The following is a 25,588-nucleotide window of genomic DNA, read 5'->3' as shown; positions in this document are numbered from 1 at the left end:
GAAGATGCTGGAGGAAACTGGTTCAAAAGTATCTGTATCCACAGTAAAACGAGTCCTATATCGGCATAACCTGAAAGGCCGCTCAGCAAGGAAGAAGCCACTACTTCAAAACCACCATAAAAAAAGCCAGACTACGGTTTGCAACTGCACATGGGGACAAAGATCGTACCTTTTGGAGAAATGTCTTCTGGTCTGATGAAACAAGAATATAACTGTTTTGGCCATAATGACCATCACTATGTTTGGAGGAAAAAGGGGGAGGCTTGCAAGCCGAAGAACACCATCCCAACCGTGAAGCACGGGGGTGGCAGCATCATGTTGTGGGGGTGCTTTGCTGCAAGAGGGACTGGTGCACTTCACAAAATAGATGGCATCATGAGGGAGGAAAATTATGTGGATATATTGAAGCAACATCTCAAGACATCAGTCAGGAAGTTAAAGCTTGGTCGCAAATGAGTCTTCCAAATGGACAATGACCCCAAGCATATTTCGAGTTGTGGCAAAGTGACTTAAGGACAACAAAGTCAAGGTATTGGAGTGGCCATCACAAAGCCCTGATCTCAATCCTGTAGAAAAATGTTGGGCAAAACTGAAAAAGCGTGTGCGAGCAAGGAGGCCTACAAATCTGACTCAGTTACACCAGTTCTGTCAGAAGGAATGGGCCAAAATTGACCCAACTTTTTATGGGAAGCTTGTGGAAGGCTACCCGAAACATTTGACCCAAGTTAAACAATTTAAAGGCAACGCTATCAAATACTAATTGAGTGTATGTAAACTTCTGACCCACTGGGAATGTGATGATGTAACGGCTATCGTCATATTCTTCCTCCTCCTCGGACGAGGAGAGGCGAGACGGATCGGACCAATACGCAGAGTGGTTAGGGTTCATAATGATTTATTATAACGAAACTGAAACTGACTTAACAAAACAAATAAACGAAGTGCATAAACCGATACAGTACCGTGTGGTGCAACAAACACAGACACGGAAACAAACACCCACAAAACACACGTGAAACCCAGGCTGCCTAAGTATGATTCTCAATCAGGGACAACGATTGACAGCTGTCTCTGATTGAGATTCATACCCGGCCGAACACAAACATCCCAACATAGAAAATCAAACATAGACAAACCCACCCAACTCACGCCCTGACCAACTAACGCCCTGACCCTACCACTGAGGAAGTACAGTTCCCGCTCAGCCCAGTCAAAACTGTTTGCTGCTCTGGCACCCCAATGGTGGAACAAACTCCCTCACGACGCCAGGACAGCGGAGTCAATCACCACCTTCCGGAGACACCTGAAACCCCACCTCTTCAAGGAATACCTAGGATAGGATAAAGCAATCCTTCTGCCCCCCCCCCCCCCCCTTAAAAGATTTAGATGCACTATTGTAAAGTGGCTGTTCCACTGGATGTCATAAGGTGAATGCACCAATTTGTAAGTCGCTCTGGATAAGAGCGTCTGCTAAATGACTTAAATGTAAATGTAAATGTAAATAAATACAAGAAAAAGGAAAACAGGTCAGGAACGTGACAGATGAAAGAAATAAAAGCTGAAATAAATCATTCTCTCTATTATTCTGACATTTCACATTCTTAAAATAAAGTGGTGATCCTAATTTATTAGGATTAAATGTCAGTAATTTTATTAGGATTAAATGTCAGTAATTGTGAAAAACGGATTTTAAATGTATTTGGCTAAGGTGTATGTGAACTTCCGACTTCAACTTTATATACAGTGTAACCGTGATGACCTGCTTAACGTTAGTTTTGGCAGGCATTTGTGGTTACCGTTTGTCATCTAAAGGTAGGGGACAGACGGACTTCAAAGTGCACGAGCATCCTTCACTAAATATGTAGCTCCTGGTAACAAACTTTCAACCAATCAGGACGCTCCGCCACAGTCTTGCAGCAAGAGTGGAAGTTGAACCTGGACCAAATTACGGAAAAACTACCCGCTGAAAACTCTCTGCTCTGTGCGAAAACAGACAATATTCATTACTTTTGCCGGCGGCATTGTTTCGAATGATTACTTTAGGGATTCGTTTAGAGTAATGACAATGTTGGGTATGTATGTGCCAGATAGATTTTCTTTGAAATCATCTAAGGTCCAAGATGGAATCGGGCTTTACACGGCGAGACGAGTGAAAAAGGTTTGTTCTTTTGGCCAGGACAACTTTGTATGTTTTGGGTATGAATACATTTACCAACGTGCAAAACTAATTCGGTGAAATAGAGAAATAGGCAGTTTTCTGTTCGCATTTTGTGTTCTTTTGCGAGTCGCTTCCAAAACCTAAAGCCGTAGCCTACACGAAAGCTGCTCTGACGTAAAGTGCCACGTAGCTAGATACTGTAACTGTGATTTCAGTTCTACTGTAGCTCACTCCACAATGCCCAGTCAGGACTCTCGTATGTTACACTTTAACACATTTGTTGATACATTATAACATTGCTTCATTGCATAATGCTGTCATTTAACTTTCACACTCAACATTAATCGGGGTTTATAGGCTATTCCACAATATTGTAGCAAAGTTGATATTGTAGCAATTTTTTAAAACTTAAGGTTCATTCGTTATGTAATCTCACATTGTTCAAAACATTAAACGTGAAAGCTTCATTCATTTGGAACACATTGACCCCCCCCCCCCCCCCCCCCTCTCCTGTAGCGTGTTCTAACTAGTCTACTACTACTAGTGGGTCCAAACTGAAATGCATAGGATGGATTCATGGACAATACTATTTATTATAATACTATATAGTCCTATACTGTTGTACAACTGCAAATTTTTTAAAGGCCTTTATTACATCGCACAATTTATATATGGTTACCTTCACATAGCCCCTGACAGTTCTGGAGAAGACCTCTAGTAAAAAAGAAAATGAATATCCTGTACCCTATTTCTGACAATGTGTGTTTTTTCCAAGGGGGAAAAGTTTGGCCCTTTCGCTGGAGAAAAGAAACTGCAGAGTGAGCTGGATGAGAGCACAGACACCAGACTGATGTGGGAGGTGATAGCACTGCAGTCACAGCACATATTTCTCTTCATAAGCACAATAGATAGATGATAAATGTACTATATACACTGAGTGTACAAAACATTAGGAACTCCTGCTCTTTCCATAACAAACACTGACCAGGTGAAAGCTACTGTATGATCCCTTATTGACGTCACCTGTTAAATCCATGTCAATCCGTGTAGATGAAGGGGAGGAGACAGGTTGAAGAAGGATTTTTAAGCATTCAGATGGGCCTTCGCGCTTCAGCAAACAAAGGAAATGAGGGTTGTTCAACAACAATGACAGAAATCATGAGAAGAGCTTACCAAGAACAACTTCCAAAAGGACTCATTTGAGGTTAAAAGGAGTTGGAGCACTCAACCCAAAAAAGGCAGTGTTTAGCCCGTTAAGGATCAACAGTGTCTAAGGAGTACTGCCAGAATCACCTATGTATATTTTGACATGGCATTTTGATTAACGAGACACACCCTTTCTCTTATTATTTTGTGTTATTATTTGCCATTTACCTTGAAACATATTATCATTATACTTGTTTTACATTGTTGTGTCTCAATGGGTCACTGGGATATAAATAGGAGCTACGTGCAATGGCCAGGTCACTGAGGAAGATGTCAGCTTGACGTCCAAACGTCAGTCACCTGTTCGCGTCCTGTACAATGGATTAAAGTGAGCAAAAATAAATCAATCTCTGCCTTTTTTTGGTTGGGTGCTCCAACTCATTTTTGCCTTGAATTAGTCCTTTTGGAAGTTTTTCTTGGTAAGCTCTTCTCAAAGATTTTTAAGCCTTGAGAAAATTGAGATATGGATTGTGTATGTGTGCCATTCAGAGGGCGAACGGGCAAGACAAAAGATTTAAGTGCCTTTGAACAAGGTATGGTAGTAGGTGCCAGACGCACCGGTTTGAGTGTGTCAAGAACTGCAACGCTGCTGGGTTTTTCAAGCACAACAGTTTTCCGTCTGTTTCAAGAATGGTCCACCATCCAACATCCAGCCAACTTGACAGAACTGTGGGAAGCTTTGGAGTCAACATGGGCCAGCATCCCTGTGGAACGCTTTCGACACCTTGTAGAGTCCATGCCCTGACAAATTGAGGCTGTTCTGAGGGCAACTCAATTATACACTCAGTGTATAATACAATGCATTATATTTCTTTTCAGTGTAGGCCTACCATTAAAATGAAAGGATAAATAGTTGATCAAATGCACTCTCTGGAATTCTGTGGCAGTTCAGATACAGTACGGGTGATGCCTAATCGGAGCAGCTAGTTTGATGCACATACTCTTCTTGACTGTAGAGTCTTGGTTTTCTAATGAGTCTTGGTTTGGCAAACTCCACCCATATGTTGTGCCTCTGTTAATCAAAGTGCAATTCTGTTTTATCCCCATCATGGGTTTTTGAATTGATTTGATATAAGGGACATGCTTAATAAAAATGTTGATCAGTGAGATTATGTGTATCTGTAACGGCATATCTATCAGCTATAAATAATTCAGGTGTGGTTACATCTGAAATTACAGTATAATCATCTAGTAGCCTATAACTGTCATGTTATATGGGATAGAACCACATTGTTTTATATCACAGATTTTTGTCATAGCAACTGTGATTTAGTTTATTAAAACTGCATGTCCAGATGAACAGAAAGCTAGATCAAGATGCTACATCTGTATGGAAATAAGACATGAATGCGAGCCAACAGTATTTCATGTCCTTGATAGGCATGTTTGTTCTCTGTTGCAGGTCCGAGGTAGTAAAGGCGATGTGCTCTATGTTTTGGATGCCAGTAACCCTCGCCATGCCAACTGGCTGCGTTTTGTCCACCAGGCGCCATCGCAAGAAGAGAAGAACCTGGCAGCCATCCAGGTACAGCCCCACTCTGAAGATAGTAAGACCTTCAGACCTATCTCCACAGGGACAGACACAGGCAGAGCTCTGTGTGAGCACACATCTCAGAGAGAGAAGGGGGGGAAGAGAGAAAGAGAGAGAAGATTGGAGAGAAAAAGATAGAAGAGAAGAGGGAAAGTTACTTAGTGAGTTGAGATAGATAGTGGGAGTGAAGTGAAGATGGAGAATATGGATTTTCTTGTTTTGTCTGCCTGTGCAGATTGCAACATGTGCTGCTGATCAAGCCTGCCATATCAGAAGGAGATATGAAGGTGGTTTTGCTTGATGACTATAACATGAGGTGTCTTTCGTAGCTGTAAGTAACTCCCACTCAGTGTCTGAAATTACGATGAAAATCTTCTCTAATACCTTGTGCATCGCTTACATTCTAACAGATGAACATCCCTTCTAAATTGAACAAACCATGTCAGTCACTGTGATTAAGATCAGATTCATTATATCCATAATCCCACAAACACAGACAACCCATACACAATTAGATCTATTAGCCAAAGTCATGAACGCACACATCATGTATGTGGGAGGCAGGTAGCCTAGCGGTTAGAGCGTTGGACTTGTAACGAAAGGTTGCAAGATTGAATCCCTGAGCTGACAAGGTAAAAATCTGTCGTTCTGCCCCTGAACAAGGCAGTTAACCCAGTGTTCCTAGGCCGTCATTGAAAATAAGAATTTGTTCTTAACTGACTTGCCTAGTTAATTAAAGGTAAAAAAAATGTGTCCCGGGCCTTAACTTAAACACAGAAACACCTTTCTTTTGCTGTCCTTGTGGGGACCAAACAAATGATTCCCATTCAAAATCCTATTTCCCCTAACCCCTAACTTAAACCCCTAACCCTAACTCCAAACCCTGAGCCTAATTGTAACCTTAAACCTAACCCCTAAGCCTAAAATATAATTTTTCCTTGTGGGGACCAGCAAAATGTCCCCACTTGTCGAATTTTCCTTTGTTTTACTATCCTTGTGAGAACTTCAAGGATAGTTAATCGAACACTCTCACACACACACACACACACACACACACACACACACACACACACACACACACACACACACACACACACACACACACACACACACACACACACACACACACACACACACACACACACACACACACACACACACACACACACACACACACACACACACACACACACACAGTCACGGTTTGGCCTGGGAAATGTCAGCTCTCTAAGAACGTAATGGTTCACTAGAGGAAGAAGGGAAAACAACTGTAGAAGGAAGGGAAGAAGAACAGGACCTGTGGTCGTCTGGCTGAGGTTCTGTCATTAATTCCAGAGTGCTAAAATTGATTACTTATTCAAAGGTCATTCATGTGTGTTAGAGCTCTGTGTTACATCAAAAGTGACATTTATTGTGTTTTTCCCTGTTAAATTAATATATATGTGTATTTATAAATCCCTTAGCCAAAAGAAAATTACGCTTTGATTTCATTAGAGCATGACCTTTAGGTATATGGAAGTTAATGACGACATGTTAGGAGTTTGAGTGCTTGACCTCTGACCTTAATCAAGCCTTAGCAGATGAGTGTCTAGGTTCAATGAGTTCAACCTTCAGCTAACCCCTTTTTTCCTCTGTCTGTGTGTGTGTGTGTGTGTGTGTGTGTGTGTGTGTGTGTGTGTGTGTGTCCTGATCTCTCAGGACGGAGAGAATATCTTCTACCTGGCAGTGGACGACATTGAGACAGACACAGAAATGCTGATAGGCTACCTGGACAGTGATATGGAGGAAGAGGAAGAGGATGAGGAAGAGGAAATCATCAAAGAGGAAGATGAAGACAGCAAAGAGGCCAAACATCTTATTGAAATGGGTACATGCCTATCAAAGTTTTACACCAACCATGTTTATAAACCCTGTTTTGTCGGTCCAACAGTTTGCTTGAAGTGTGTAATATTTGCGCGCGTGTCCGTGTGTGTGTAATGTGTGTGTGTGTGTGTTTGTGTGTATAGAACTGGTGATCAAGAAGGAGGACCACCCGTGCCTGCTGTGTGAGAGCAGCTTCCCTAGCGAGGAGATCCTAGCAGCCCACCTCCAGAGCCTGCACCAGAGACCAATCACAGAGGAGAAAGAGTACAAGTGCAGGAACTGTGGCAAGAAGTTCCCCATCAAACAAGCCTTGCAGCGCCAGTGTGTAGCCTACATCATCTCTCTACTCTACTTACCTGACATTCTTTGAGTTACACAGAAGTATGCTACCAAATGGATCATATAGTGGAACTGACAGATTTGCACACACTCCAGTAAAATATGTATCCACCCGATTCAGCCTCGTTAAAAACAATATAAAAAATATCTAACCTTTTATTTAACTAGGCAAGTCAGTTAGCAACAAATGCTTCTTTAGGCAAAAGGCCTCCTGCGGGGAAGGGGGAAGGATTAAAAATATATTTTTAAAATATAGGACAAAACACATCACGACAAGCGAAACACCAGAACACTACATAAAGAGACACCTAAGACGACAACAACACAGCATGGCAGCAACACATGACAACATTGCATGGCAGCAACACAAGATGACAACAACATGGTAGCAACACAACATGACAGCAGCACAACATGGTAGCAGCACAAAACATGTTACAAACATTATTGAGCACAGACAACAGCACAAGGCGCAAGAAGGTAGAGACAACAATACAGTAAGAGTGTCCATGATTGAATCTTTGAATGTAGGCCACTTGGATTTTTTTTTTGTATAGTATTTTCTTCTACAGCATTTCTGTTAATATCTTTATTACCCCTGTCTGACTCTACGTCTCCTTTATCTTCCCCTCAGTGTTCTGCACTGTGCCGAGACCCTGGGTCATTCAGGAGACTCCTCCAGAGGCCACCACCAGTGTTCCTTCTGCCACATCACCTTCAGCTCAGAGTCCAGGTAGGCCTACATAACTAGAACACAAACCTACATAGTAGCATAACATGCACACAGGGTCTGCTATCTGTCTGAGTTGTTGTATGAGTTCCTATGTGTGTGTGTGAGTGACTGTGTCTGTATTCCCTGTGCGTGTAGTTATGACCAGCACAAGGAGGCGTGTAGAGGAGACGCCAGGTTCATCTGTAAGGCTGAGAGCTGTGGGAAGAGGTTCAAGAGCAAAGACGCTCTGAAGAAACACAAAGGGAACGTCCACACAGGTCGGTCTCCGTCTCACACATACGCAGGTAGTCAATATACAGTGGGGCAAAAAAAGTATTTTGTCAGCCACCAATTGTGCAAGTTCTCCCACTTAAAAAGATGAGAGAGGCCTGTAATTTTCATCATAGGTACACTTCAACTATGACAGACAAAATGAGAAAAAAATTCCAGAAAATCACATTTTAGGATTTTTAATTAATTAATTCTGCAAAATGGAAAATAAGTATTTGGTCACCTACAAACAAGCAAGATTTCTGGCTCTCACAGACCTGTAACTTCTTCTTTAAGAGGCTCCTCTGTCCTCCACTCGTTACCTGTATTAATGGCACCTGTTTGAACTTGTTATCAGTATAAAAGACACCTGTCCACAACCTCAAACAGTCACACTCCAAACTCCACTATGGCCAAGACCAAAGAGCTGTCAAAGGACACCAGAAACAAAATTGTAGACCTGCACCAGGCTGGGAAGACTGAATCTGCAATAGGTAAGCAGCTTGGTTTGAAGAAATCAACTGTGGGAGCAATTATTAGGAAATGGAAGACATACAAGACCACTGATAATCTCCCTCGATCTGTGGCTCCACGCAAGATCTCACCCCGTGGGGTCAAAATGATCACAAGAACGGTGAGCAAAAATCCCAGAACCACACGGGGGGACCTAGTGAATGACCTGCAGAGAGCTGGGACCAAAGTAACAAAACCTACCATCAGTAAAACACTACGCCGCCAGGGACTCAAATCCTGCAGTGCCAGACGTGTCCCCCTGCTTAAGCCAGTACATGTCCAGGCCCGTCTGAAGTTTGTTAGAGAGCATTTGGATGATCCAGAAGAAGATTGGGAGAATGTCATATGGTCAGAAGAAACGGTGGTCAGAGGTAAAAACTCAACTCGTCGTGTTTGGAGGACAAAGAATGCTGAGTTGTATCCAAAGAACACCATACCTACTGTGAAGCATGGGGGTGGAAACATCATGCTTTGGGGCTGTTTTTCTGCAAAGGGACCAGGACGACTGATCCGTGTAAAGGACAGAATGAATGGGGCCATGTATCATGAGATTTTGAGTGAAAACCTCCTTCCATCAGCAAGGGCATTGAAGATGAAACGTGGCTGGGTCTTTCAGCATGAGAATGATCCCAAACACACCGCCCGGGCAACGAAGGAGTGGCTTCGAAAGAAGCATTTCAAGGTCCTGGAGTGGCCTAGCCAGTCTCCAGATCTCAACCCCATAGAAAATCTTTGGAGGGAGTTGAAAGTCCGTGTTGCCCAGCAACAGCCCCAAAACATCACTGCTCTAGAGGAAATCTGCATGGAGGAATGGGCCAAAATACCAGCAACAGTATGTGAAAACATTGTGAAGACTTACAGAAAATGTTTGACCTCTGTCATTGCCAACAAAGAGTATATAACAAAGTATTGAGATAAACTTTTGTTATTGACCAAATACTTATTTTCCACCATAATTTGCAAATAAATAAATAAAAAATCCTACAATGTGATTTTCTGGATTTTTGTTCCTCATTTTGTCTGTCATAGTTGAAGTGTACCTATGATGAAAATTACAGGCCTCTCTCATCTTTTTAAGTGGGAGAACTTGCACAATTGGTGGCTGACTAAATACTTTTTTGCCCCACTGTATACAGACGCAGCCAACAATGATGATTAGTAGAAATACGTATCTGCCTTGATCTTTTAACTGGTCTGGTCAGTATTAGGAGTGTGTTGGCGAGGGGGGATGTGGTTTAGCTCTACAGATGTGGCACACGTGACTCATAAATAAATGATGAGAATGGGGGAGTTCAGGTTTTGTCACCATAATGAATTGAGCTTTAATTGTCCAGTAAATTTTTTGATGAGCCCAGTGGTGGCAGACGGCTTTTATTAGTGCCTTTTTTATGCTACGTCTTGGTTGCCCCGACAGTCGGAAGAGGACATTATTGGCACCCTTGATAAAGATGAGCAAAAAAGACTGTATAAAATAAATAATACAAATACTGAGCTACATTGTGTGCTAAAAAAAATTGCTAAATTATATTATTTTATACTAATACAATTGCTCAGAGAAACCGATTTTGTTTAACAAGTAATACAAATTAAATAAAGACAGGGGTCACTGTTTTCAATAATACTCCAGCACACCCCCTTGTGAGGATGACACTGAGCCTTTTTCTAAAAAATGTCATGAGATTGGAGAACACATTGGGAGGGATCTTAGACCATTCCTCCATACAGATTCTTTCCAGATCTTTGATATCCTTCGTCTGCGTTTATGGACTTTTCTCTTCAAAAAAGTCCAGCGACTGAGATGGCCGTTGCAAAATGTACATTTTTGTGTCAATTAACGATTTCTTTGTGGATGCTTCCGTTTTTCGACGCCAAACCCACCACTGGTGTGCGTGGCCAAAAAGCTCTATTTTCATGTCAACTAACCATACCACCGGTTCAAATCCAAGTGCCAATGCCATTTATTGAACTCCAAGCGGTACTATGGCCAGATGACATGAAAATAGAGCTCTTTGGCCACGCACACCAGTGATGGGTTTAGTGTCGAAAAACGGAAGTATATGCAGAAAGTACCTCATACCTACTGTCAAATATGGTGGTGGATCTTCAATGTTATCAGGCTATTTTGTGTCCGCTGATCCTGGGGCCCTTATTAAGGTCAATGGCATTTTGAACTTTACCAAGTACCAGGACATTTGAGCTAAAAACCTGGTTGCCTCTGCCAGGAGGCTGACACTTGGCCTTCCAGCAAGACAATAACCCTAAACACACATCAATATCCACAAATAAATAGTTAATTAATCACACATTTTTCAATGGCCAGCTCAGAATCCGGACTTGAACCCCATTGAAAACCTGTGGTCTGAATTGAAGAGGACAGTCCATAAGAGCAGACAGAAGGACCCCATTGAAAACCTGTGGTCTGAATTGAAGAGGACAGTCCATAAGAGCAGACAGAAGGACCCCATTGAAAACCTGTGGTCTGAATTGAAGAGGACAGTCCATAAGAGCAGACAGAAGGACCCCATTGAAAACCTGTGGTCTGAATTGAAGAGGACAGTCCATAAGAGCAGACAGAAGGACCCCATTGAAAACCTGTGGTCTGAATTGAAGAGGACAGTCCATAAGAGCAGACAGAAGGACCCCATTGAAAACCTGTGGTCTGAATTGAAGAGGACAGTTCATAAGAGCAGACGAAGGATATCAACTATCTGGAAAGATTCTGTATGGAGGAATGGTCTTAAGATCCCTCCCAATGTTTGTTATAAAACATTTTAGAAAAGGCTGTGTTGTTATCCTCCCAAGGATAGGGTGCTGGGGTACTGAAAACAGGGGTTGGCCAATAATTTTGACCCCTATCTTTTTAAAGGTTGACAAAACAAAATCTCTTTCTCTGAGAGAAAGTATTAGTATAAAATAATATAATTTTCCGATTTTCTTTTAACATACAGTCAAGGGTGCCAATAATGTTGGACCTGACTGTACATCTGGTGGTTCAACTTTGACCTCAAGTGATTATCTGATTCAATATGTGTGCTTGTCTGGCTGTGCTTCAGATGGAATTGGCTTTGCTATCAGGTGAGCGATGATGCTGTTCACTAACATGTGGAATGCCCTGACCGTTGTTGTCATTGCTAGCCACCACATTATCACACTGTAAATTGAGACATTTAGAGCAGGATTGGTCACTCTGCTTGTCCAATCATTGTGTTTCAGGAAGTTCCAGGCGGAAGCTTATGTGCACCATCTGCAACAGGAAATGCTCCTCCTTACTGAATCTCCAGGAACATCGTAAGGTCTGGCTCCTACCTACAACATCATTGTCTCACCTTCCTAACTGTCTCACTGTTACACTGTCTCTGGCCAACCCTTAGCCTGTATTCCTGGACACAGTTTGGTCCTTCAGACATCTGGAAGCTGTATGTTTTATTGGCCCCACCTATCCCTCTGGTATTAGGGTCCGGGGGTAGTGCTGATTTCACACTGGCCATGTCTCTTCCTTTAAGGTCTATTTCCTTCATATCCATCCATCTCTTTTTGTTCCATTCCTTTGTGTCCCTATCCCTTTCCTAATCTCATGCTCACCGTCTGCTCCTGTCTCACTCTTCTTCTCTCTCAGTAGGAGGTTGGCTTTATGCTAAATCTGTTACATTTTCAGACCATGTGACAGTAGAGAAAAGTTGGTTTTTATTTCACAAGCTCATCCCCACAGACTCTCATGAAACTTAAGAGGCACGGTGAGTAGACAACAAGGCTAACCCTGGCGTCAGGATTCTTCCTCTCAGAGATTGACCTCTTTAGGAAAGAAAATTAACGGAAAAATGACAGGACCACAAAACCATTATATGACATTACTTTTAGAGATTAATGGAGGTAAGGTATTCCCATCACAAACTATCTCACAGTGAGGCATTTTCATCTGCATGAAATGAAATATGTTTGCAGTGAGTTATTTGATTGTTTTGCGATTGGTTTGGCTTCCCATCCAAATGAGGGTTTGATATTTATGACCAGTGAACTCAGCTGGTGTTTGGGTAAGGCTTCATTTTCCCTGTCAACATCTATCCAATATATTAATCAGAAGACATTACTTTTACTCCACTCTAATGAACTGAACAGGGTCAGAAGAGATTCATCACAAACACACTTTATCAGCAACTGTTAATCACTAAGAAATGTTTAGATCGGTGGATTGATCTGTTGTAGAACTATCAACCAACCAACCTGCCAGTCAATCAATCAGTTTTCATATTGTGTTTCTAAACTTCCACCTTATGTATTTGAGTGCGTTGCCATATTCTGACCTTTTTCATGCTGTCAAAAGCCAGTTCTATAAATTCTATATGTGGTACATGTGAACTTGAAGAAGTTTTAGCAGGATTTGCTGTGTTAATGTCTTTGTCTTTGTGAGAGGCTCTTTCCTCATTGACAGTAGTCACAGAAAAATGTGATTTGATAGGGAGATGTGGGTCAGTCACAAACTTGAATTCAATGAGTGCTTCATTCTTCTCTTGTATGATGTAGGTTACTCAGAAATGTTTTAAAAGTCATTGGAATAATCATTTTATGAGGTTTAAAAAGCATTACGCAAAGAAAGAGGAACAAATAGTTGGACCGAAGTTCTATGGAACAGAAGACATATTACTGCTGAACTTCAGACAAAGACACTTTAGAACGTAGCACAAGAGTGATCAAACTTTCCATAAAGACACGTTTGCACAAAAGCTTCTTAAACCAGCTATTGTGATAATTTGCCTGAACTGCTCAATCTTAGTTTTATTATAGAAGCTCTGAGCAGAGGAGCTATTCAGTCTTAGCATTTTGTAGCATTAGGCAGAAGAGCTATCAAATGTGCTATTGTTACAACCATGCTCAGAGCAGACGAGGGATTCAAACTTTTCAGCAGTTTAATTATAACTCTGTGTGCAGACATAGTTGAGTAAGGAGTAAAAGTGTGACTGTGTGTCTCTGAATGTACTCTCCTACCTGCAAGTGTGGAAAAGGTCACACAGTGTCATGTATAGAACACAGAAAAATGTGCTCTCTTTCTGTGTCACCTCCAGGTTTGGGGTCAGTTAGGAATTTCTGACTGTAATTCAATTCAAACAATTCATTTGCAAGGATATGCCACAAATTAATCTGAAGAAAACACATACCATTTCAAATATGCGTTTGATTATAACTCAAAGATGTCAAACAGATTTTTTTGTTGTCAAAAGATGTTAGATTGTTCACTTCCATACTGCAGTGTTTGATCTAATGCAAATGTATTTTTTCTGATATTTAAACACATTAAGGGAATTATTATTATTATAGACAACCCACAACATTATCTTAGAATATTTCCTTACCAATGTAGTTATTTACATTTTCTTTTAGAAGAATGAGTTTTAAAAATCAAATGTTTCAACCTTACGCTACATGGTTTTGGTAACCATACATAATGTCAAAATAAAAATGTCTATGGTGATGTGTAGAATAAATAAGCCATTTGAATTTCATTGAGTTAAATTCTACTTCCTTTCATTGAAGTTGAATTACAATTCTGCTTCCTTGGAATTAAAGAGCAATTCGCAACTCAATTCAGAATTGACCTCAACACTGATCACTTCACACCACGATCTCTAACTCTTACTTAACCACCCTGTGTGTCTGGTCTTTTGGGTACTGTATGTATCTCTAGGTACACGAGATATTTGACTGTACTGCCTGCGATAAGAAATTCATCTCTACCAATCAGCTCAAGCGCCACATGATCACTCACTCAGGTAAGAGAGCACACGTCCACTCAGAGCTACACTCAGACATTGTATACTATCTCACTATCTCTCCCTCGCTCTCTCGCTCTCTCTGATTGTCTGTCTGTCTCTGGTTAGAGAAACGTCCGTACACCTGTGAGATCTGCAGTCGTTCGTTTAAGCGTCTGGACCAGGTGACGGCCCATAAGATCATCCACAGCGAAGACAAGCCCTACAAGTGTAAGCTGTGTGGGAAGGAGTTTGCCCACCGGAATGTCTACAAGAATCACAAGAAGGTGAGCAGAGAACAGGAAGGGTCTGAAATCTCCCGATTTAAATGGGTGGTTTTTAATATGCAAGTTCTACTGATGGAGATAATGCTGAAACTTAGGCAAGATTTTAAGTGATGGCATGTATAGCCTAGTATAAGCAAGCACATACAGTGCATTCCGAAAGTACTCAGACCCCTTTACTTGGTTTCCTCTATTGTAATCGCTCCTTTTTCACCCCAGCTGCCAAACTAACCCTGATTCAGATGACCATCCTACCCATGCTAGATTACGGAGACATAATTTATAGATTGGCATGTAAGGGTGCTCTCGAGCGGCTCGATGGTCTTTACCATTCGGCCATCAGATTTCCCACCAATGCTCCTTATAGGACACATCACTGCACTCTCTACTCCTCTGTAAACTGGTCATCTCTGTATACCTGTCGCAAGACCCACTGGTTGATGCTTATTTATAAAACCCTTTTAGGCCTCACTCCCCCCTATCTGAGATACCTAATGCAGCCCTCATCCTCCACACACAACACCTGTTCTGCCAGTCACATTCTGTTAAAGGTCCCCAAAGCACACACATTGCTGGGTCGCTCCTCTTTTCAGTTCGCTGCAGCTAGCGACTGGAACGTGCTGCAACAAACACTCAAACTGGACAGTTTTATCTCCATCTCTTCATTCAAAGACTCAATCATGGACACTCTTACTGACTGTTGTGGCTGCTTTGCGTAATGTATTGCTGTCACTACCTTCTTGCCTTTGTGCTGTTGTCTGTGCCCAATAATGTTTGTACCATGTTTTGTGCTGCTGCCATGTTGTTCTGCTGCCATGTTGTGTTTCTTAATGTTGTTGTCAGGTGGTGTTGATACCATGCTATGTTGTCTTAGGTCTCTCTTTATGTAGTGTTGTGGTGTCTCTCTTGTCGTGATGTGTGGTTTTTTTCCTATTTTTTTTATCCTAGCCAGTGTCCCCGCAGAAGGCCTTTTGGTAGGCCGACATTGTGAAGAACTTGTTCTTAACTGACATGCCTAGTTAAATAAAGGTTAAATAAATAAATAAATCCCTTTTTCCACATGTTGTTATCTTACAAACTTATTCTAAAATATATGATAGTTTTTTCAATCTAAACACAATACCCCGTAATGACAAAGCGAAAACAGGTTTTTACAATTTTTAGCAAATTTATTACAAATACAAAATAGTAATATCTTACTGACATAAGTATTCACACCCTTTGCTATGAGACTCGAAATTGAGCTCAGGTGCATCCTGTTTCCAGTGATCATCCTTGAGATGTTTCTACAACTTGATTGGAGGCCACGTGTGGTAAATTCAATTGATTGGACATGATTTGGAAAGGCACACACCAGTCTATATAAGGTCCCACAGTTGACAGTGCTTGTCAGAGCAGAAACCAAGTCATGAGGTCGAAGGAATTGTCCTTAGAGCTTCGAGACAGGATTGTGTCAAGGCACAGATCTGGGCTAGGGTCAATAAAAGATTCTGCAGCGTCCCCAAGAACACAGTGGCCTCCATCATTCTTAAATGGAAGAAGTTTGGAACCACCAAGACTCTTCCTAGAGCTGGCCGCCCGGCCAAACTGAGCAATCAGGGAATAAGGGCCTTGGTCAGGGAGGTGACCAAGAACCCGATGGTCACTCTGACAAGCTCCAGAGTTCCTCTGTGGAGATGGGAGAACCTTCCAGAAGGACAACCATCTCTGCAGCACTCTAGCAATCAGGCATTTATGGTAGAGTGGCCAGATTTAAGCCACACCTCAGTAAAAGGCACATGACAGCCTGCTTGGAGTTTGCCAAAAGGCACCTAAAGACTCTCAGACCATGAGAAACAAGATTCTCTGGTTTGATGAAACCAAGATTGAACTCATGAACGTCAAGCGTCACGTCTGGTGTAAACCTGGCACCATCCCGACTGTGAAGCATGGTGGTGGCAGCATCATTTTTCAGTGGCAGGGACTGGGCGACTCGTTAGGATCGAGGGAAAGATGAACGAAGTAAAGTACAGAGAGATCCTTGATGAAAACCTTCTCCATTACGCTCAGGACCAAAGACTGTTGTGAAGGTTCACCTTCCAACAGGACAACGATCTTAAGCACAAGGCCAAGACTACACAGGAACAGGACAAGTCTCTGAATGTCCTTGAGTGGCCCAGCCAGAGCCTGGACTTGAACCCAATTGAACATTTCTTGAGAGACCATAAAATAGCTGTGCGGCGACGCTCCCCATCCAACCTGAGAGCTTGAGAGGAACTGCAAAGAAGAATGGGAGACACTCCCCAAATACAGGTTTGCCAAGCGTATAGCGTCATACCCAAGAAAACTCAAGGCTGTAATCACTGCCAAAGGTGCATAAACAAAGTACTGAGTTTTTTTTCAGTTTATACATTTGTAAAAACCTGTTTTTGGTTTGTCATTATGGGGCATTGTGTGTAGATTGATGAGGAAAAAACACAATTTAATACATTTTAGAATAATTCTGTAATGTAACAAAATGTGGGAAAAGTCAAGGGGTCTTAATACTTTCCGAATGCTCTGTACATACACATAAGCAAACACACAAGCATACTCTCACTGGTTCAGAGCTAATATTATTATTGGTAGCCTAAAACCAGAGGTCTCTTCAGTTGTCTTTGGAGTTCTGTAGGGTCAGTGGCCTGTCTCCCCCCTGAAGACCCATGTTTACCTAAGGGAATGCGGTGTCACTCAAACACAGGTCAGAGCGGGGGAACAGATAAACACAAGCACTTTGAACCTAAGCCCCTCAAGCTACTTGTCTTCATCAAGTCAACAAACCAAATCAGCTATGGAGCCTAACCCAAACTCTATCCCCAACACCAATGGTCACACATCTGATCCCACATCAACACAGACTGGAGACAGCGCTCAGATTGAACTAAGATGAGAAGTTTAGAGAACTGTTTAGATATATTTAGCGGGTGTCAGGGCTGTTAGCTCTGCTAGCTGTTCTCATGAACCGACCGCAAACATTAAATACTTATTCACTCTATATCAATACATTTAAATAGAAAAGAAGGAAACTGGTACATTATGTATATACCGAGATGTAGAGACCACAGGAGGTTGGTGGCACCTTAATTGGAGAGGACGGTCTCGTAGTAATGGCTGGAGCGGAATATGTGAAATGGTATCAAATACATCAAACACATGGTTTGATGCCATTACATTAGCTCTGTTCCAGCTATTATTAAGAGCTCTCAGCAGCCTCCACTGGTAAAGAGGAGTAGTGTTCAGTGATGCCGTGTACCTTAAAGGCATACCTCTGGATTTTAGCAATGACTCTTTTTTTCCCTTCCCGTACACACACACCAGCCCCCATAGCCCAATATGCTAACTAGAGTTAGCTAGCATGCAGTCATTGCACGAACACTAGTAAGCATTGGCTCATGAAACTAACTCAAACTCAACTCAACTCAACCTAAAAATTGTATCCACGAGTTCATCTGACTCTGGGGAAGTTGATAAAGGGCCTCATTTTCTAAAATCCTGAAGTATCCCTTTAACCATGAGTGCTTTCCTGTTCTTTCTCCAGACTCACTCAGAGGAAAGACCCTTCCAGTGTGAGGAGTGCAAAGCCCTGTTCCGCACCCCCTTCTCTTTACAGCGCCACCTACTCATCCACAACAGTAAGTATAAGTGTGTTTGTGTGTCTATCTCTGAGTGTAAGAGTGGGTTCATACTACCTTAACTGACTGTAGCCACTAGTACCTACATTCAAGGCCCCTACCAACACATAAGCATACGGTTCCCAAATCCCCATAGATGCTATAGCCCTTAGTTCAAACCTCTCTTTACCAGCAGATACTGAGGGCTTCCACAGCCTCCTTCTGGTCTTTTGTGGTCCTCCTAGCCCTGAGTGTCATAGTCCTGCAGACAGAGACAGTGGTCCTTCAGGACTGAGGAGCCCTGCAGACAGTTGGTCTTGGCAGGATGGAGTCCTGTATGGTCTCCCAGTCGAGACAGATGACACAGAGATTGTGAAGCTCAAGGCATTTCCTTCCTGTGTCTCTGGATACAGATCACTATTCACACAAATCAGTGGGATACTGGACCATGGGGGCTGGTATTATGAATCAGATGCTTAAGTGTGTGTGTACGTGTGTATGGGGAAAAAAAGAGAATGAGAGAAACAGCATGTAGGAAGAAAGTGAGTGAAAATCCATATATATACTGTACAGTACCAGTTAAAAGTTTGGACACACCTACTCATTCAAGGGTTTTCCTTTATTTTTACTATTTTCTACACTGTAGAATAATAGTGAAGACATCAAAACTATGAAATAACACATATGGAAACATGTAGTAACCAACAAAAATGTTAAACAAATCTAAATATATTTTTTATTTTATATTCTTCAAAGTAGTCACCCTTTTCCTTGGTGACAGCTTTGCACACTCCTGGTATTCTCTCAACCAGCTTCACCTGGAATGCTTTTCCAACAGTCTTGAAGGAGTTCCTATATATGCTGAGTACTTGTTGGCTGCTTTTCCCACACTCTGTGGTCCAACTCATCCCAAACCATCTCAATTGGGTTTAGGTTGGGTGATTGTGGAGGCCAGGTCATCTGATACAGCACTCCATCACGCTCCTTCTTGGTAAAATAGCCTTTCCACAGCCTGGAGGTGTTGGATCCTTGTCCTGATGAAAAATACATGATATTCCCACTAAGCGCAAACCGGATGGGATTGTGTATTGCTGCAGAATCCTGAGGAAGCCATGCTGGTTAAGCGTGCCTTGAATTGTAAATAAATAACAGACAGTGTCACCAGCAAAGCACCCCCACACCATCACACCTTCTCCTCCGTGCTTCACGGTTGGAACCACACATGCAGAGATCATCTGTTCACCTACTCTGTGTCTCACAAAGACACGGCGCGATTTCCAACGGTTTAATGTCCGTTGCTCGTGTTTTTTGGCCCAAGCAAGTCTCTTCCTATTTTTGGTGTCCTTTAGTGGTGGTTTCTTTGCAGCAATTCGACCATGAAGGCCTGATTCACGCAGTCTCCTCAGAATAGTTGATATTGATGTGTCTGTTAGCATTTATTTGGGCTGCAATTTCTGAGGCTGGTAACTCTAATGAATGTTTCCTCTGCAGCAGAGGTAACTCTGGCTCTTCCTTTCCTGTGGCGGTCCTCATGAGAGCCAGTTTCAAAGTTCAAGTTCTTGAAAATTGACTGACCTTCATGTCTTAAAGTAATGATGGACTGTCGTTTCTCTTTGCTTATTTGAGCTGTTCTTGCCATAATATGGACTTGGTCTTTTACCAAATAGGGCTATCTTTTTTATACCACCCCTACCTTGTCACAACACAACTGATTGGCACAAATGCATAAAGAAGGAAAGAAATTCCACAAATTAACTTGTAACAAGGCACACCTGTTAATTGAAATGCATTGCAGGTGACTACCTCATGAAGCTGGTTGAGAGAATGCCAAGAGTGTGCAAAGCTGTTATCATGGCAAAGGGTGGCTGCATTGAAGAATCTCAAATATAAAATAAATATATTTTGATTTGTTTAACACTTTTTTGGTTACTACATGATTCCATATGTGTTATTTCATAGTTTTGATGTCTTCACAATTATTGTATAATGTAGAAAATAGTAAAAAGAAAGAAAAACCCTTGAACGAGTAGGTGTGCCCAAACTTTTGACTGGTACTGTATACAGAGAGAGAGTACATATCAGTGTATGTGTTCTGTGTGTTTATGAGATTTGTGTGTGTCCCTCACAGTGAGAAAATGAACCACAGCTGTCATAGCATTTTGACATGAAATAAAGTTGTTGATTTAAAATCAGTGGCTCACATAATAATAAAAGATAGTAACAGCAGTGGTGAATGTGCGTGTGTGGAGAGTCAGTGCAGGTGTTCTAAGGTGTAGGCGGGTAGACAGCTAGGTTCTAGCTGTTCAACAGTCTGATGGCTGATTTGAAAAGCCATAGTCAATCAATCAATAATATAATAATTATTTTAGCAAACATTTTTATTTTTAATTTACAATCCGTGGAAGCTATGAGAATAGGAAGATTCAAATCTTTTGTGAAGCATCACAGCACAGTTGAAAAATATATGGCAAATAAAAATCCGAAATGGATGATGTTGGAAGATAGATGGGAAAGGTTGAGTGGAGCTGAAGGGTGGGACTAATAACAAGATAAACAATGTAGGGCATACGGGATCTGTGAAATGTGTATAGGTGCGGAGCTATTGTGAAATAGCACAGTTACAAGTGGAAATCAAACTGGATGGACAACAGAAATAGAGGAAGGACTAAGAACAAACAAGAGAGAACTATTATAAAGTAGACTGTGTCTGTAAAATGTGTATAAGATGTATAAATTGAAGGTAAAAATAGAAATGTTTATCAGTTTACTCCAATTGGGGGATCGGTGGTAGGGTTTGCGGGGAATAATAATAAAGGTATACTCTTTAAAAAAAGTATGTATGTCTATGTAGGTATGTGTATGTATATATGTGTATATGTATGCATACGTGAATGGATATATATATTTACCCAAAAAAATATGGGGGATTTGAAATGATGCAGACAATTACATTGGAAGCAACATTCTTTCCGCAATATTAAGCTGATCCACCCCACCAAAAAAATAAATAAATAAATAAATAAATAAAACAGTCTGATGGCCCCGATGGTAGAAAAGAGACCTGATGTTATTTGCCTAGCTGGGGCAAGGCCCTCCCTCCCCACCCCTTCAGCAAATCAGATCATGCTGCCATTCTGCAGAAATTAAAGCAGGAAACACCCGTGGTAATGACTGTACAAAGCTGTTCTGGCCAATCAGAATATATGCTACAGAACTGTTTTGATCACGTGGACTGGGAAATGTTCCTGGTCGCCTCGGACAATAATGTCAACGAGTACACAGACTCAGTAACGTGGTTCATTAGGAAATTCATAGAAGACGTTGGCCCAATAGTGACAATGGTACGAATCCCAAACAGAAAAGGCAGTACAGGGACAAAGTCGAATCGCAATTCAATGACTGACGCCGGATGCATGTGGCAAGGACTACTAACGATTATGGTTTATAAAGGGAAAACCAGCTGTGTGGCGAACCCCGGTGCCTCTCACTCAGACGAGCTACCCTGCTAACAGTTCTAGGGAAATACAGAGAATCTTGTTTCTCATGGTCTGAGAGTCCTTCGGGTGCCTTTTGGCAAACTCCAAGCGGGATGTCATGTGCCTTTTACTGAGGAGTGGCTTCCGTCTGGCCACTCTACCATAAAGGCCTGATTGGTGGAGTGTTGCAGAGTGGTTGTCCTTCTGGAAGGGAGCAGGTAGCTGACTGGTGGTGGCTATTCAGCAGCCTGATGGTCTGAGGGTAGAAACTATTGGCCAGTCTTTCAGGTTTTGGCATGATGTGTCTGAGTGATTAAAGCGGGGAGAACAGGGCATGGCTTGGGTGGCTGGGGTCCCTGATGATCTTCTTGTCCCTCCTGCAACACCTGGTGTTTTAGGTGTCCTGTAGGGGAGGTAGTGTACACCCAACAGTGCGTTTGGTTTCCTTACCAGGCTGTGATGCAGCCCGACAGTATGCGCTCGATGGTACTCCTGTAGAACACTGTGAGGGTCCTCTGACACAGGCCAAATTTCTTCAGCATCCTGAGGTCGAAGAGTTGCTGTCGTGCTTTCTTCACCGCGGTGTCGGTATGGTTGGACTATTTCAGCTTCTCTGAGATGTGTGTGCAGAGGAATTTGAAGTTATTGACTGTTTCTACAGTGGGCCCGTTGATGAGGGTGGGGGCTTGTCCAACCTGGTTCCTCCTACATTCCCCAGTTTCTCCAGGCAGAATGGGGCCATGGACTCATGCTGCTTATGCCAAATCCTGACACTGCCATCAACATGAGGCAACAGAAACAGGGATTTGTCAGATCAGGCAATGTTTTTCCACTCCTCATTTGGCCAGTGTTGGTGATCGAGTTCCCACTGGAGCCGCTTCTTCTTGTTTTTAGCTGATAGGAGTGGAACCTGCTGTGGTCGTCTGCTGCAACAGCCCATCCGTGACAAGGACCAACGGGTCGTGCGTTCCGAGATGTCGTTCCGCACATCGGTTGTTTTGCGCCGTTTTTTGCCTGCTTGTGGCCCACCTGTTAGCTTGCATAATTGTTGCCATTTTCCTTCAACTTCTCATCAATGAGCTGTTTTCGCCAACAGGACTGTTGCTGTCTGGATGTTTTTTGTTTGTCGCACCATCCTCTGTAAACCCTGGACACTGTAGTGCGTGAAAAGCTCAGCGAACCATTTTAATGAATGGGGTGGTGTACCTAATAAACTGGCTAATGATTGTATATATGTGTCTGAGGAACTATGAGGAACAATATTTTATTTGGGACACATCCTTAAGCCTTACAGGTTGAATCTAGTAAAGTAGCATCAACTTCAATTTTCATGAACTTCAATTTTTTGGCTCTTCCCTGATGTGTTTATCTTTTTTCTTTGGAGTCTTGATGAACTCAGGCTGGGTTATTCTTTGTAGCAGTTTCCCCTCTGTAGTGGCTTGCGTTTATATCTGATATAGAATAACAGTAGAAGCTTTCATTTTTATTCATTTTAAATGTGAGGTTTGCAGGGTGTCTGTAAGGGCTGTCGCTCTCCTCATCCTCGGACGAGGTGAGGAGAGAAGGATCTTCAGACCAAAACGCAGCATTTGGGAAATAAGCCATCACTTTATTTATACACGATGGCAACACGAAACAAAACAAAACACTTTCAAAACTACAAAACAAGAAAACGACGTGGACGACAAAACCTGAACATGAACTTACTTAACTAAAACGTAAAACTCACGGACAGGAAACAGACTACATCGAAACGAAACGAACAGCCAAACAGTCCCGTATGGTAAATCCATGCAACGACACAGGAGACAATCACCCACAAACAAACAGTGAGAACGCCCTACCTAAATATGACTCTTAATTAGAGGAAAACGCAAACCACCTGCCTCTAATTAAGAGCCATACCAGGCAACCCAAAACCAACATAGAAACAGATAACATAGACTGCCCACCCAAAACACATGCCCTGACCATAAACACATAAAAACCAACATAAAACAGGTCAGGACCGTTACAGAACCCCCCCCTCAAGGTGCGAACGCCGGGCGCACCAGCACAAAGTCCAGGGGAGGGTCTGGGTGGGCAGTTGACCACGGTGGTGGCTCCGGCTCTGGACACTGTCCCCACACCACCATAGTCATTCCCCGCTTCTTTCTTCCCCTCCCAATGATCACCCTAAAACTAACATCCCCTAAATGAATGGCCAGCACCGGGAGAAGGGGCAGCACCGGGACAAGGGGCAGCACCGGGACAAGGGGCAGCACCGGGACAAGGGGCAGCACCGGGACAAGGGGCAGCACCGGGACAAGGGGCAGCACCGGGACAAGGGGCAGCACCGGGACAAGGGGCAGCACCGGGACAAGGGGCAGCACCGGGACAAGGGGCAGCACCGGGACAAGGGGCAGCACCGGAACAAGGGGCAGCACCGGGACAAGGGGCAGGTCCCGGCTGATATACTCTAGCAGATCCAGGCTGAGGGACTCTGGCAGATCCTGGCTTAGGAACTCTGGCAGGTCTTGGCTGAGGGACTCTGGCAGGTCCTGGCTGAGGGACTCTGGCAGGTCCTGGCTGAGGGACTCTGGCAGGTCCTGGCTGAGGGACTCTGGCAGGTCCTGGCTGAGGGACTCTGGCAGGTCCTGGCTGAGGGACTCTGGCAGGTCCTGGCTGAGGGACTCTGGCAGGTCCTGGCTGAGGGACTCTGGCAGGTCCTGGCTGAGGGACTCTGGCAGGTCCTGGCTGGACGGACTCTGGCAGGTCCTGGCTGGACGGCTCTGGCAGGTCCTGGCTGGACGGCTCTGGCAGGTCCTGGCTGGACGGCTCTGGCAGGTCCTGGCTGGACGGCTCTGGCAGGTCCTGGCTGGACGGCTCTGGCAGGTCCTGGCTGGACGGCTCTGGCAGGTCATAGCAGGACGGCTCTGGCAGGTCATGGCAGGACGGCTCTGGCAGGTCATGGCAGGACGGCTCTGGCTGGTCATGGCAGGACGGCTCTGGCTGGTCATGGCAGGACGGCTCTGGCTGGTCATGGCAGGACGGCTCTGGCTGGTCATGGCAGGACGGCTCTGTAGGGAGGAGAAGGAGAGACAGCCTGGTGCGTGGTCTAGGCACTGGCTGCGCTGGAGAGGAGGAAACAGCAGGAGAGAGAACCCGGAGAGACAGCCTGGTACGGGGGGCTGCCACCGGAGGACTGGTACATGGAGGTGGCACCGGGTCTACCGGACCGTGAAGGAGGACACGTGCTCTTGAGCACCGAGCCTCCCCAACCCTACCAGGTTGAATGGTCCCCGTAGCCCTGCCAGTGCAGCGAGGTGGAATAGCCCGCACTGGGCTATGCAGGCGAACCGGGGACACCACCTGTAAGGCTGGTGCCATGTACGCCGGCCCGAGGAGACGCACTGGTGGCCAGATGCGTTGGGCCGGCTTCATGACATCCAGCTCGATGCCCAACCTAGCCCTCCCAGTGCGGCAAGGTGGAATAGCCCGCACTGGGCTAAGCACGCGTACTGGGGACACCGTGCGCTTTACCGCATAACACGGTGTCTTACCAGTACGACGCCTTCTACCTCCACGGTAAGCACGGGGAGTTGGCTCGGGTATCCTACCCGGCTTTGCCACACTCCTCGTGTGCCCCCCCCCAAGAAATTTTTTGGTCTGACTCACGGGCTCCCAACCGCGACGTCGCGCTGCCTCCTCATACCAGCGCCTCTCAGCCTTCGCTGCTTCCAGCTCCTCCTTGGGACGGCGATATTCCCCTGGCTGAGCCCAAGGTCCTCTACCGTCCAGGATCTCCTCCCAAGTCCAGGAGTCCTTGTTGCTCTGTAGAGCATTCCCTTGCCGCTTGGTCTTAGTTTGGTGGGTGATTCTGT

The 25,588-nt window shown here is 43.7% G+C and overlaps 1 protein-coding gene across 1 annotated transcript in view; it reads left to right on the top strand.

Annotated features, from left to right (window-relative positions):
• The first annotated feature begins 1,899 nt into the window (after nucleotides 1-1,899).
• The window catches only part of LOC129855365 (PR domain zinc finger protein 5-like), a 64,732-nt gene continuing 41,043 nt past the window's right edge, over nucleotides 1,900-25,588 (top strand). The window contains exons 1-11 of the mRNA XM_055922936.1: nucleotides 1,900-2,158; nucleotides 2,934-3,017; nucleotides 4,767-4,889; nucleotides 6,594-6,762; nucleotides 6,902-7,079; nucleotides 7,732-7,830; nucleotides 7,966-8,087; nucleotides 11,806-11,885; nucleotides 14,273-14,357; nucleotides 14,466-14,623; nucleotides 18,177-18,270. Coding sequence (XP_055778911.1) covers nucleotides 2,060-2,158; nucleotides 2,934-3,017; nucleotides 4,767-4,889; nucleotides 6,594-6,762; nucleotides 6,902-7,079; nucleotides 7,732-7,830; nucleotides 7,966-8,087; nucleotides 11,806-11,885; nucleotides 14,273-14,357; nucleotides 14,466-14,623; nucleotides 18,177-18,270 — 1,291 coding nt within the window. The 5' untranslated portion in view covers nucleotides 1,900-2,059. The remainder of the gene's footprint in view (nucleotides 2,159-2,933; nucleotides 3,018-4,766; nucleotides 4,890-6,593; nucleotides 6,763-6,901; nucleotides 7,080-7,731; nucleotides 7,831-7,965; nucleotides 8,088-11,805; nucleotides 11,886-14,272; nucleotides 14,358-14,465; nucleotides 14,624-18,176; nucleotides 18,271-25,588) is intronic.

The sequence above is a fragment of the Salvelinus fontinalis genome, chromosome 5 (genome assembly GCF_029448725.1).
Source record: "Salvelinus fontinalis isolate EN_2023a chromosome 5, ASM2944872v1, whole genome shotgun sequence".
Classification (NCBI taxonomy): domain Eukaryota; kingdom Metazoa; phylum Chordata; class Actinopteri; order Salmoniformes; family Salmonidae; genus Salvelinus; species Salvelinus fontinalis.
The sequence above is the reverse complement of the archived record's forward strand: the minus strand, read 5'-3'. Positions and strand labels throughout refer to the sequence as shown.